Source organism: Pavona decussata, unplaced genomic scaffold, assembly GCF_977016875.1.
Source record: "Pavona decussata unplaced genomic scaffold, jaPavDecu1.1 SCAFFOLD_158, whole genome shotgun sequence".
Lineage (NCBI taxonomy): Eukaryota > Metazoa > Cnidaria > Anthozoa > Scleractinia > Agariciidae > Pavona > Pavona decussata.
Genome location: NW_028145570.1, coordinates 448,465 through 462,581, shown reverse-complemented (window position 1 = coordinate 462,581; position 14,117 = coordinate 448,465). Strand labels below are relative to the sequence as shown.

The window sequence follows — 14,117 nt, the reverse complement described above, 5'->3', positions numbered from 1 at the left end:
AAGCAATAATACAACTCCAGCTCGCCCCCTACTCCCACCACCCCTACCAAACATCCCCTCCCCTCCCCCTCCACACAAAAGATATAACCTGTGTGTGTAAAAACAACATTTATATAATCCATTGAACTCGGTTACTTAGCAAAGCGCTTTCATCGCCCTTTGCTCCCTCCACACAACAAGTACATTCCAGAGCACGCAGAATTATCGACATATGGCCGCCACGTCGGAAGAGGAGAGAGAGTTACGTTCTAACGTATGTATCTACAGCTTTTGTGTGTGTGTGGATTTGCGGGTCTTTTTCTTTACAGCAGATTGAATGCTGTAAATAGACCCGGATTTTTTAGACATGATAAAATCAAGCTATGATTCCTCATTCGACTGTCATGAGTCACTCATGCTCACTGTGTTCAGGCAATGGTGAACGAAATTCCACTATAAATCAAGTAGACTGTGATTCATATGGGTCAAATATGGGAAAACGATCTATGAATTTCATTCACCTTTTTCTAACAATAAGCGAATCAAGACAGGCGAATACAGCCCTAGATTAGGTGACAGCAACGAAATGTGTTTAAAAACCTCGGATGTGGACACTACAATGATACTATAGCAATCAAAGCATCATTACTAATGATTGAACAGTCATCACGTCACATTGTGTACTGAGGAGTTGAGATGTGTTAAATCCTGGTTAAATCTCAATAGATGTTAGGAAGTAAGTTTACTGGTATATATTTAGTTGAGAAATTTTTCTTGGCGGCTGCCTAATGAGGAACAGATCACGACGGTCGAATCATAGTCTAAAAGATCCGGTTCGATATAAACACAGCACTGAAAATGACTGTAGTCTCCTGTGGAAAGTTGTGTTGGGAAAAATGCGCATGTGTATTTTTAATATTTTTATTTTTGTCCATGTAACGTTGCTCAAGATTGTCCTACTTTGAGTACGTATTCAAGGGAGGAGATTTATAGCTATCAGCCGTCGAAGCGATACTTTCTTGTCAGGGATACTGTTTCCATTTTTTAGATCTTAACGATTTGACACGATACAAAATGGTCTGAACTATGATTGTGGATAGTTTTTCTCTTTAAAATATTTTCTCGTGATCCACGATTGCCCTGTCTACAACATATCCGGTGCTTAATGCGTCTCGTCCGCTTGTCTCTGTGGTTTGTTTATCTTAGTATTCTTAAATAAAAGCAACATATAAATAATAAAATTAATAGAACAGATTTCCTGAAATATTCAGAAAATGTCGCTCATTAATGGCACTTCCCGCGTACAAAAGAATTGCGCGGGAAGGTGATGACGTCACTTACTATGCTAATTTCATGAGAGCGCGGTTTGCTTGGCAGCAATCTAAATTCTGTTGAGGAAGGAATTTTAAACGCTTTACGTCGAGTGTGTGTCTATATATGCTTACAACGAGAAGAGTAATATCACCGGTAATACCGGATCTCCATTTTGGGGGTTGACAGTGCGATTAGTCATCATGTCGTACTTGCAGAATGGGCCGAAGCGTCCGGCCAGTGATAATTTCGACGTTGCTTGCAAGGTAGGCTGTACAATTTCCACAGGCAACCACACAAGTCGACGAGATAAATCTTTGATAACTTTTAGATACGGAGTGGTCATTATTTCGTTTCCGTGGGTGTATTTCTCTGAATTGAGCTGATTCTTCATTGAGTCTGTGACTTCAACAGCAGTCAATTCGCCGCAAAACGGCGAAAGTAGTTCGAGTTGAAAGCGTTCGCTTCACAGTCGAACGCGCGTAGCTTTGTACAAGGTAAAATGGTCTGTTGTATTTTGCATTGTTTAGCCAGCTGCAAAAAGTGTTAAAATATCGAGAATTCGTTTTATCAGAGAATCCTTGGTCATACTTTTATTAATGTAAAATGTCTCGACAGGCGTTTGAAGAGTAGATTAAATATTTTTTTCACGGTTAAAATTCAACGTACGGAATCAAGAATCTGTATTGTACATGTCTATATCACTTTATTAATTTTTACTCAGGTAATGTTGCTTGGAGATTCTGGAGTCGGGAAAACATGTGTCCTCGTCAGATTCAAAGATGGAGCGTTCCTCTCCGGCTCTTTTATTTCAACCGTAGGAATAGACTACAAGGTGAGCTACTGAGTTAAAAGAATAAAACGGAACGATATCCTAAATGTTTAATCTCAGTTGGAAAAATGACTTTTTATGAGGAATTCATTTATTGTATTTTTGTACGTACACTGACGTGGCGTAATATTGTGTTTCTGCCTTCCTTCTTGTAGAATAAAGTCGTAGAAGTCGATGGCACCAAAGTTAAATTACAGGTATTAAAAAGCAGGCTGCGCGTTAATGGTTCTCTTAACGTACTTCTATTAAATTAAACTTGTGTTTGCAAATTATTTGTGGTAAAAGGTTTTCAAATTTTTCTGTTGTTTATTTTTTCGCCACTTAATAATAACCCCATCACATAATTTTTTATCCGCGGCGACTATTAACAAAGATATTCAAAGCGGAAGGATCTGTATATAAAAACTTGTTAACGCCTTGATGAATTGTCGCTTTTAAATTTGTATAAGCCTAGTAACCTGCAGATGTTCCAGATTATAGACTCAACAGGCAGTGTATCAAGCATCGTATGCTCGGACACTTTGATCAACCTGTTTTCACAAATATCCACGGGGGATTAATTAATGAAGGTGGGCGGATGATGGGGGCTGTCAGCGAGATTGCAGGGGGGCTAATATAGGCGATGGGAGAGGACGGATTTTAGAAAAAATCCCAGAAAGATTTCCACACAGCCCCATACATGAATAATTTTTATACATGCACTACTGTCATACTAACCCTCTTAAAAAAAGGGCAAGTGTGAATAGAGTTTGAATTGCAAAATGTATACATGACTAATGTATGGAACTGTGCAGAAATCTTGCCAAAATCCTGTTTAAGTTTAACAGGGAAGTGGTCAAAACTGCTATACTCGAGCTGCGCCCATCAAACCACAAAATAGATAATGGTCTCTGCCGGCACCCCCCCCCCCCCGTTACCCCTTCCTTAACCTCAAAAGATGGTGTCTTTATTGTATATCTACCCCTCTATTCAGCAGTGAAAAACGACAATGAGATTCAAACCTCACTTTTCTTGTTTATCTAACAGTGCTGACTCTTGCTTGCTGAATATTTCTGTATCAACTCTAATTTTAAAACCGAAAAAAAAAAATTGTTTGTAAATAATTATGTTCATGAGATAGGTGGTGTCTTTGATAACCCCCCTACCCCAGACAAGGTGGGTCCTCTTTGAACAACCTGTTATGACCAGTTCCCTTGGCAAGACATTTTGTGTAAACTGTTGACCATATGATGCCGGTAGTAAGACAGTAATATATCATTCATGCACTACTGTCATACTAACCCTCCTCCAAAACAGCAAGTGTGGATAGAGTTTGGATCGCAAAATGTATGCATAATGAAATGTATGGGGCTGTGGAGAAATCTTGCCAAGGAGTTTTATGCTTGTAAGAATTATTTTTAGTTTCTGATACAATTTTTAAGCTGTGAGCAAAAGTAGTCAAAAACATGTATACCTCTATAAGTCTATACCATATCCATATTTTTAAAATTAAAAGGAATCATCTCTATTTTCCTTGGGAACATGGGCTAATGCTGGTGTTATTTGGAAATATCTGCTGATTAAGAATTGTATTATACTTTTATAGATTTGGGACACTGCAGGACAAGAGAGATTTCGCAGTATAACCCATGCTTACTACAGAGACTCACAAGGTAATTATAAATTTTCGAAAGCTTTTAGTCTATGAAACTAGTTTACTGTGTAACTAGCATTTGTTCAATTAAAGATAAAGTTTGATTGCAGAGATGGAGCTTTGAAAATAAGCATCAAAACCATGAAAGGAACAGCGAGATGTCAAGTTGAAAATATGCATCTCTCATTTTTGTTGCTCAGCAACTCAGTCTTTGCCTTCACTTGAATAACATTGCCAGTTGTTGCTCTATACTTTATCCATAACAATTTTTTTTCTCTGTGACTGTTTACCCTTTACTATAAAATACTGTGCCTTGTTCATAGTGTTCGGTTGTTCTCTCCTTGTCGCAGTGACCTGTGAAGTGACAAATTATTTGGTGCTTACCTCTTCAGTTCAAGTTTCACGGCCACCTAGATTACTACAGTTGATGGAATGGGCTCCAGTGACAAAAGGGTGGGGGCTCTTGTTGGGAAAATATCTTAGTTACTAAAGGAGACCAGTCTGTAGATGCATCAAGCTTTCTTTGACCCATAAAAGATACCAATTTTAAAACAGTAGTCAAACAAAAGCCATAATGACAGAAATGATGTTGAAGGCGTTGTTATCAAATTATGCTTTTGCTGAAGATGAATTGAAAAGATTTCATGCCAGATTGATGTAAATCACCAATATGACATGATATTTTTTTATTTTTCCACGTATGACCCTTAGTAAAAGGCGCCTTGATAGGTAAAAATATTGGCATTCTGCCATGAACTCACTTAGCAATACCAAAATTCTCAATTTACACTCCCAAAAGCAGACAGCAAATATCCCTGGTCCTTTCGTAATGGAGTTCCTTCTTGGTATTACAGCCTGTTACATAATCTTTTGTGGTATTTTGTTCCAAATGTTAGTGTCAAGTGTTGCACAGTTGCATGAATTTTCCAGTCCATGACTTCAATAATGATATTGCTGAAGTCTGGTTACACACTTTTTCTCTATAATTGACAATAAAATTTATTTGATATTATTTCAGCACTCTTGTTGCTTTATGATGTTACCAACGAAAGTTCCTTTGAAAATATCAGGGTAAGAGTAAAACCTACCTTCTTGTCTTAGTAACATATATTCTATAATATTCTTCATTTTAAAAGTGTTCTTTATTGTGACACCCTTTTCCACCTTTCTTCTTTAAATGCCTTTCCCCACACCCCTTAGGGGGTACATCCATATATATACGCTATAAAGGTATCTGCAGCTGTGAAGCAGTTTAGCCTGGCATAGGGTACAGAAATCAGAGAGTTTTGGGCAAGTAATTCATGGTAAGGTACCATATAGTCACCCACATAAGCCTAACCCTAACCCTTACCCTCCGTATAGTCACCCTTACATAGTAGTTTTCATCTAGAACAGGGTATCATTGACAAAAGTGGCACAGTCTCCACCTAAAAAATCCACTAAGTACCCCTCTCCTTCTCTGGGTATCTTCCCCATTAATGAAAGTGTCTACCTTCTCTGACAGTGTTGTGTTGTTGTGACAGGCATGGCTGTCCGAGATATACGAGTATGCATCATCAGATGTCATAATCATGCTTCTAGGAAACAAGGTACAAAAGTAAAATAACTAGTTCAGTAGACTGAACTTACCAGTGGCTTCTGCCTTCATGTCCACTCAAATCAGCATGACTATTGTTGGCATAAATTTTTTTAAGAGAAGCACAAAGGCTTATGTGCAAAATCAAAGTACCTTAGGTTATTAGGTTTTTAGTTTTGTTTTAGGACAAAGCAAGTATTAGAAGTAATCTATCTAGAATTATAATAAATCACCATCTGCCCTGTAATTAGTCTAAGCTTGAATAAGGGGATCTTCATAGAAAAGCTCATTGAGCTTGCTAAGATCTCCTGCCATTATATCTAAGTTAGCAGTCATAAGATTCTATTTGATTGTATTTATAATATAATGGACAAATAAATAAATTAAAAAAAAAAAATTAACTTAATAAAAAGGAACATTTGGAAGTAACAACTATCAATAAATATTATTATTAGCTCCAACTGTTTCAACCTGATGTATTTGCATTTTGCCATTTATTTGCTTAAAATGTCATTAGAATGTGTAGTGTATTTTATGTACTGTATCAGTGGGGTTTGGAATACTTCTTGTCATTTATTTGGAACTCAGGAAATGATATTTTTATCTCTCAGCACAGCAATAAATCAGGGCGGCTGATATGTTTTTATTGGTGTATTCTACAGAGATTGTATCATAAATTGTGTGTTTAAAGTTACTAGAAAAGGTTCAAAGAAATGTTTGTGGTGTGATAAGTTAAAGCAAGTCCTTTATACCTCCATAATACTTACGCCCTAAACATCACATGGTTGCATCTTTCAGTTGTAATGCATGCAGGCTACGTCACTAGTGTTTTCTAATAAAATCTTGGGACCTTTCTGCAAAGGATATAGTAGAAAAGATGAAGAATAAATTTAATAAATCTGCCTACCAGTTTGATGGCACTGTTGCAGGACCATTTTATAAAAGTATTGTGCAACCGTTGTTCAGTTATGTATCAAGGTAAAGCACTTGGGAGTTTTAAAGAAAAGGTCTCAAGATGTGCTCAGAGCAGCATGAGCTATAAGCATTCAATTATGGCTAATGCTCCCTTATTGTAAACTTGTATTGTTCAAATGTGTAAGCTTGTTCATAAGGAACAGTTAACTAGTGATCAAAATTTACTTACTAAGAGAGCATCATTATTCTGTTCTTAGAGGCTGAGGGAATGGTTGAGAACATAATAATTATTATTTTTGTCCTTTTAGGCTGATTTGAATAAAGAGAGAGTTGTCACCAGGGAACAAGGAGAACAACTTGCTAAGGTGTGGGCAGCTGAATGCTAACAACTTTAAGATTACGCATGACAATTATTACAGATATGCAAACAAGCACAGCAAATTTGTTATTGTTGTTGTATCTGTTATGACTTTTAATAACATCATTATTAGACTTAAAGTTATTCAGATCTATGCCAAACTGTCATAAAACCTGCAAAAGCAAAGAAATCACTCAACCAATCACATCAGATAATCACATCAGATGGAAACAAGACAGTGAATCAAGACATCAAGACAACAATGCAGTAAAAAATAATAACAATAATATTTATATAATAAATTAGTAGTTCCAGAAAAAATCCATTCCCCTTGCTATAGAAGGGATTTTTTCTAAGACACCCCCCCCCCCCCCTCCTTCTATCCTTTATATTTCTTGGCCTTTGAGATCCCCTTCCTCCACTTTCCATAGGAATTACATTTCCTTCTTTGGAGGGGAATGGAGGGGGGGGGGGGGGTTGATATTTTGTTTAACCAGACAACATTAAATGTGTCTTTTAAGCACAGTGAAAAATGTATGCTGGAAGCAAGTCTCATCTGGGTTTGGTTTTGCAGTAAAACACTGTTAATGCAACCACTGTGAGGCCTTAAAAGTGTGGTCATATCAACAACGTGTTTGTAGTACTTACTGGTCTTAAATTTTAAAAATAATGTTTTTGGTCAAAATGAGGTGACCATAACTAGATTAAATTTATACATGTTATTTTGTTGTAAGGTGCCATGGTTCCTCTCTACTCTTAATTGGTTTCAAGAGAAAAGTTTACTTTTTTCAACCATTCAAGAAGCATAGTAAAGCAAAGCTAGTCATACTCATTTCAAAACCACTATTTGTGTAATCAACATTGTCATTATTGTGTTACAGACTCACAATGTTGCTTTCATGGAAACAAGTGCAAGAACGGGACTCAATGTAGATTTAGCATTCATGGCTGTTGCAAGGTAAGGACTCAGTTGGAAATTGTTAAGAATTAAGTTGCACCCAAAGTGTCAGTGGCCTAATGGTTAGCATTTTTGACCCCGAATCAAGCGGTCCAGTTTCATGGTCAGGCTGGGGTCACTCTATTGTGTTCTTTGGCAAGACACGTTACTCTCACATTGTCCTGTCTCCACCTGGGAGTATGAGAGGCTACCAGCAAACTGTCAGGGAAACTTGACTAAGTGCTGGGGCAGTAACCAGTGTGATGGACTATCATAGCATCCAGGGGCAGCAGCGATACTCTTGGCCACTTCATGCTACAGAAACCAGGATAAGCTGCAGCAATAGTGGGCCACTAGAGTTGTGAGGCTTAAAGGGGAAGTATCATGGTTTTTTTTATATCTTTTGTTAAAAATGATGAAATAAGACCTTCAATCAGCTGTCAAATAATTCTAGAATGACGAGGGGAAAGGAACAACTCATGATCTGTTCTAGCGCATTTTGGAAACAAAAATGCGAAAACTTGAAAAACATTAGCCTAACATTTTTCAAGTTTCAGTCCATACCGGCCTACTCTGTCTCTGGCCAGAGGCACTAATCAACAGTTTTATTGCACTGGGGTGATAATTTATAACAAACTTGACAATTATTTCATTGTTTCTGCTGACAGACAAACATTTTTGGGTTTTGAAACGACAGCAAATTTGTGTGATACTTCCCCTTTAACCTTTGAGTTATACTGGCAGTCTAATTTTAATGCGATTATTGCCATCTAGTCTCTCCATGATTTGGTTATGTATATTAAGTGTTTTCTTTAATAATTAATGCTCAAGATCTAACAAATAATTAAAAGTTGCAAAAGTTTTTTCTGGGCAAAATTGATATTTAACATATCATGGTGTGGTCAAAGTGAGTGACTGCAATCAGGAAACGATATTTAGGTTGTACAGTCAAACTGTTATTATGGACCACCTTGGTGCAAGAAAAAGTGTCCCTGTTAAGAGTGTCTGCATTAATCTTTTGGTTCAGACAAAGAAAAGTGTCTGTAATGAAGAGGTGTTCACTAATATAAATCAGGATTCATTTGTATTTCAATTTTATGGAACAAAAATTGAATTACAGCTGGCTTAATTATTGTCAAACAATAAATACGAGAAGCTGGCAATTGAGTCAGTCACATTCTGGCATTTGCAAAACTTAGATGTACTGAGCTGAATGTCTACAGACGAGTTAATATTTTGTACCATTTGTTTTTTTTTTTGTTTTTTTTTTAGGGACATAAAATACAGAAATCTCAGGAAAACCACAGAACCCAAGTTTAATATTGAACAGTATGTGGAGGCACAAAGAGAAAAGCCAGGCTGCTGTTCTTGACACAACAACGACAAACAAGTGCAATAATTTAAATAGCTGCAAATAGTAATTAAACAAGGAGCCCACAGGGACAAAAGCCGAGAAGTTAGGAACCCAACATGTCAAGTGTTAGGTGCTGTTGCAAAAAAATTAGGCACCCAGACATTTTCTTGGGTCCCCCAGGCTACCACACTCCTGTTATCGGCAGTAGCCTCGATTAAATAATCAAAAATATTTTTAGTAAGCTCTATTCAAAATAAGCCTGTAACATAACTTTTGGAGCAAAAGTGGAAAGATAAAAAACTGAGAATGTCCTGTAGATAGATATATGGCTTTGAATACTACTGTGGTAAATCAACAAGCACTTAGTCAGTTGAAAGTATAGGAAAAGCTTCATAAGTCGTGTTAGAACAGTGTCCAGACTCTTGAAATGCTCTATCAGTTGCTTGAAAACTGTACAGAGTTGTAAATTATTCTAAGGTGTAAGTCTTCTTCTTTCATTCCAAGAAATAAGTTCATCATTGTTTCAAATACTATTTTGGAATATAAATATTGACAGTGGATCATTTTTACATTTGTGTTTTTGTTTTGCGTCCCCAGAAAGGCAGCACAAACCAGTAAACTAAACTTACATGAAGTATAATGTATTTAAATATTTTCAAGTGGATTCATTTTCTAGGAGAATTAAATTTTCTTCTAAACTTGCCACAAGTTAACTTCTTAGCCCTTGTAGGTCCAATATCAACAATGCATTTCTTCTCATACTTGTTATGGTATGTCAGTTCAGAGAATTTGTTTAAACATCAAGCCTAGTATGTGTGATCAGGTAATGATATAGGGGTTTCATTAAGACTGAACAGGCAGATGAGAGATTAGTACACCAGGGCAAGTTCATTAACTTGGATATGTTATTTTCTGGAAAAAGTTGATTGAGATATCAAATTTTGTTAGAAGCAGCCAGGTTGAGTCGTGTTCACAGACGGTCAATTTACCCGGTGCCGGGCCCTTAATGAAATCCCTGGTGACATTCCCAGGAGAAATTGGATGCAGGTTACCCAAGCTTAAAGTGTTGAGGCAAGTTTGACAAAGTGGATGTTGAGGAAGTTTGTTAACACATCACATGTATTCAGTTATTACATCACTAAAAGTGTCCAGTACATGTAATTGATATCAATTACCAATTGGCATGCCATTCAGTAAAGTAGTTATTGTGTGACTTACAGCGTCCAATCAGTTACTGATTATATTTGGTAATTGGGATCGGACCTCATTGTGCTTGTTTTTTGAGAGCACTTGACCTGAAAATTGTGCATTGCCACAGCTATAAAGGTTAAAAAAGTGAGATGAACACGTCCTCATTTATTTATTGAGTTTACTATTTACATTTTGACTTTCTCATATTTGTGTTACCAATCTTAGTAAAATAACTATCTGCAAAGGCAATAGAAAGTCAAACTATGGAGACGAAGGAAGTGGAGTAACAAAGTTAAGTTGTAATTCAGAGGGAGAACCTGACAGTAATGGCGTTTGTTATAAATTATTTAAACATTTGGGGAGTAGTGTAGAACTCTCCACTAGTTTTGTACCTCCAAGTTGGTGGTTGGGGCCATCTTAATTGTTTTCTGCACCATCTTAGTATAATGCATAAGTTAACAAAAAATGTAAGCAAGTAATGGTGTAGTACTTTAGTGGAGACATAGTTAATAAAAAGTAATGGTTATGAAACCTGACAACATTTTTTTTATATGTTTTTCTTAGCATTTTTTGCCTTTGACTGTGCACAAACCACTATAGATTTTGAAATGTGTTGGAGCAACTGACCAATAGAAATGTTCCTGTTAAGATATTCAACTGTAGCATGGACATTAAAACAAATGATTGTGCAGGGTCGAGGCCCTTCCAACATAAATTGCAGCACCATTGTTGTCATGGCAAGGTTTCATAACCAGCCCCTCAATTAACTCTGGTGGAGAGGCTGGACAGGAGTACAACAGAGATTGTAAACTGAACAAAGATTCACAATTGGTACAGAAGTTCAGCTGACAGTAGACAGTCTGTACTGTGGGACAACAGAGAGGGTCTCCCCTCTGCTAAAGTACTATACTATATAATTTGTTAGGGACATTGGTAGTTAAAGTATGTGTAAGCTCAGTGGTATGAAGAAATATCTTCAACTACTCAATTGTTTGTATACTATTTGTATGTTATTGTTTGCATTTACGGCTGGAGGGAATATATTTGTGAATCAGGAGAATATATTTTGTAGCAATTTGCCGGCTAACCCCCAGCAAGGGGTACAAACTGTAAATTTAACATGGAGTGATTTCAACTGCAGTATACAGGACCATTTTCCAGGTATTTAAACGTACATGTCACCAGGCTGATGAGCGGGTCTGTCCTGTAAGTCATTCTGATGCATGGAAATGAGGTGCACCAAAGTTGCGCCCTGCATTCTGTAGTCACTCCTGATAGAAGGTCATGACTTTATGTCCTTCTTATTTAACTGGCTAAGTGAATCACTAAGATAGATATGTCTTTTAGAGAAAGCTTTGTACTATAGTTAGGACATTTTTGCTAAGAAATATAGATGAAAATAATATTTTGTAAAAAAACGGTTGTTCACTCATAACAAGATGCCCCTCTAATGGCATTACACGGAATGCTTAATGTAGCCCCAATTATTCCCCATTGTATGTTTCGCAGATATTTAAAAAATATCCTCCCTTGGCCATTGAAATAATTGTCTGAATGGTTTTATTCAGATATATTGCGTGATACTTATCGTTGCGTTACTAGGAATCATACCAGAAATAACTATGCAATAACGTCATGACCCCGCTTAACTGGTCTGGCCTCCTCTAGCTCTAATCCCTCGCGTTGATCATTCGATCTGTTTTTTGAAGCGGATTTTCTTTGCTGTGAACTCTCCCAATTTCCGCCGTTTCAACTGTCGAGTACTACCTAGAAGTTATTATTTCGATTTACTGCTTGAAAAAGGTTGGTTTTCTCTCTGAAAACGGCAGATCCGGAGTCTTAAATTCAGACATGTGGCCGCCATTGAACGAAAACAACTTTTCCAAATGATGATTTGCTTTGACGTCACACACACCAGTAGAGATGAGTGGGTCCCCTCCCTCGTAATATACGCGCAGATAATGGAGTTTGATTGGGCCGCTTTTGTTCAAGACCGATCAAAACAATAGATCCCTTCTGGGAGAGGGAAGAATTTAATCTAGTTTTAATGAATAAATCAAATGATGATTTGACATCACACAGAAGTGATGAGTGGGTCCCCTCTCTCGTGATATGTGCCTGAAAAATAGATTTTGATTGGGCCGCTTCTGTTGAAGACAATCAGAACAATATATCCTTACTAGGGGAGGACAGAGTTTAATGCATAAATTAATGTGCACATTTATGACACCGATGAAGAAAAAGATACCCGACCGAAACCTAGACACGTCATGCCCTGCGGGCATTCCGTGTAATTATTAGTCCTTAATAAAATTCAAGTCCTAGCCGTCAAACATTGGTCTCTTTCTAGTTCAAATTAACTAAATGCGTTATAAACATCCCAAAAATATTGGAATGTTTTGTCTCCCACAAATTGTAGACAGTAGAACAAGAATCCTCAATTTATTGCCTGCTTCTCTTTGATGAACATCTGCGAACATATTTTAGTACGTAATTTGTTGCAAATTTCAATCATAAGGATAATTCCATACTTTTTTCCCTTTTTACGCGGGATGCCCTGGGGCAAACCGTGTTAAGGTTTCGGTCGGGTATCGTTTTTTTGTTGTTGTTGTTGTTTTTGTTTTACTTTTGTTTTGTTGTTTTGTTTATTTTTTCTTTATCGTAGTCACAAATTATAATGAATAAATTAATTGAACCTGGCCTCAACCCTGTTCTCTCCTGGAAGGAATTTTTTTTGTCATCTATTCTCACTGTCTTCAACAAAAACGGCCCAATCAGAATCCGTTATCGGCGAGTATATCACGAGGGAGGGGACAAACTCATCCCTACCTGTGTGACGTCACATAGCCACAATCTGGGGCCCCGAAAGAAAGGGCTTTCTTTCAAAATGGAGGCCACACGCGTAAACTTAAGACTCTAATATGCCATTTTCAGAAGGAAAACAAACCTTTTTGAAGCGGTAAATCGAAAGAATAACTTCTCAGAAGTACTCGACAGCTTAAACCGTGTAAATTGCCGAGTTCACGGCGAAGAAATTACGCTTTGACTAACAGATTGTGTATATCAATGCGAAGAGGAAAGGTCATGGCTTAAAAAGAGTGGCTTGCGACGCTGTAGAGTTTGTCGAACTGATGCCCCTAAGTGCTACCGGGAATCCATCTCACAAAAGAATTAAAGGCTTGGTTGTCAATTTTTACTAAAAGGTTTCATTTAGGAAAGCTTTTTGTCTGTTTGTCTTTCTGTTTTCTTGATGAAACGAGGACACTTTGTAATCTTACACTTACTTACTTATGCATATGAAACAGCCCAAGCTCACTATCCGATAACATGAACGTGATAACGATGTACAGATTTTTCAGATTTAACGTCCACTTAGGTGATTCACAACAACGTTCTGGCTCGCCAGCTATCAATAGCCAACGACTGGAAAAAAAAAACACTTATTCTTGTATTTCACATGCACGCGAACACGCATTTACGAGATTTTCCGTTATCTGTGAGATTGCTGTTATCTCATGGTATCATTAACAGCTAATAAAATCGATTGATAAGTAACCACTAAAAAGTCATGATTTTGTGCAATCAACGATCTCGAACTCCAACAGGTAATCAGTCATTCAAAGTCAATGCTTACGTCGACTAAAGTATCCCTCGTAAACGCTCTAAAAGGCTTCTTGTTCGCATAAGAAAGGAGGATTCGGATATCGCTGCATTTACAGTTCACCGCCAAAATTCAATAAAGTTGTTTTCTTCCGAAACAAGAGGGAACAAAATTCGGCTCATCTTTGTACTAAACATGGTCAGGAGCCCGCCCAGAGCCTCTATCTGAATCTCTCATACCATAAGCCTACAACGAGTGTCAAAATCGTTCGACCACCCGCCCCCTCCCCCTGTGCAATGTTGGTTAGCGCAAGGAACGCGACATCTTTTGCAGTGTGTTTAAGTTTCTAAACAACATTGATCGCGATCAACGCGAAAGTGTAACAACATATTGTCACTGGTCGGTAGTAGATTTATTTGTAGAACGGGTC

General features: G+C 37.4%; 1 protein-coding gene across 3 annotated transcripts; it reads left to right on the top strand.

Moving 5' to 3' along the window:
- The first annotated feature begins 120 nt into the window (after positions 1-120).
- Positions 121-9,093, top strand: LOC146464988 (ras-related protein Rab-37-like). 3 transcript variants are annotated; one of them, XM_085129057.1, is made up of 9 exons: positions 121-253; positions 2,015-2,125; positions 2,278-2,319; positions 3,708-3,774; positions 4,774-4,826; positions 5,279-5,344; positions 6,555-6,611; positions 7,486-7,562; positions 8,814-9,093. In XM_085129057.1, the coding sequence occupies exons 1-9, from the start codon at positions 212-214 to the stop codon at positions 8,911-8,913; spliced, it is 615 nt and encodes a 204-aa protein (XP_084985183.1). In that variant the 5' UTR covers positions 121-211; the 3' UTR covers positions 8,914-9,093. The 3 variants fall into 3 exon arrangements, with proteins under 3 accessions (XP_084985183.1, XP_084985182.1, XP_084985184.1); XM_085129056.1 differs by lacking the exon at positions 121-253 and adding an exon at positions 1,321-1,556; XM_085129058.1 differs by lacking the exon at positions 121-253 and adding an exon at positions 1,585-1,787.
- Positions 9,094-14,117: the final 5,024 nt, after the last annotated feature.

Coding starts and splice junctions, on each gene's coding strand:
- LOC146464988 (XM_085129056.1), top strand. CDS start 1,494: ATGTCGTACTTGCAGAATGGGCCGAAGCGTCCGGCCAGTGATAATTTC. Junction 2,320..3,707: donor GCACCAAAGTTAAATTACAG/GTATTAAAAAGC, acceptor ATACTTTTATAG/ATTTGGGACACTGCAGGACA. Junction 7,563..8,813: donor GCATTCATGGCTGTTGCAAG/GTAAGGACTCAG, acceptor TTTTTTTTTTAG/GGACATAAAATACAGAAATC.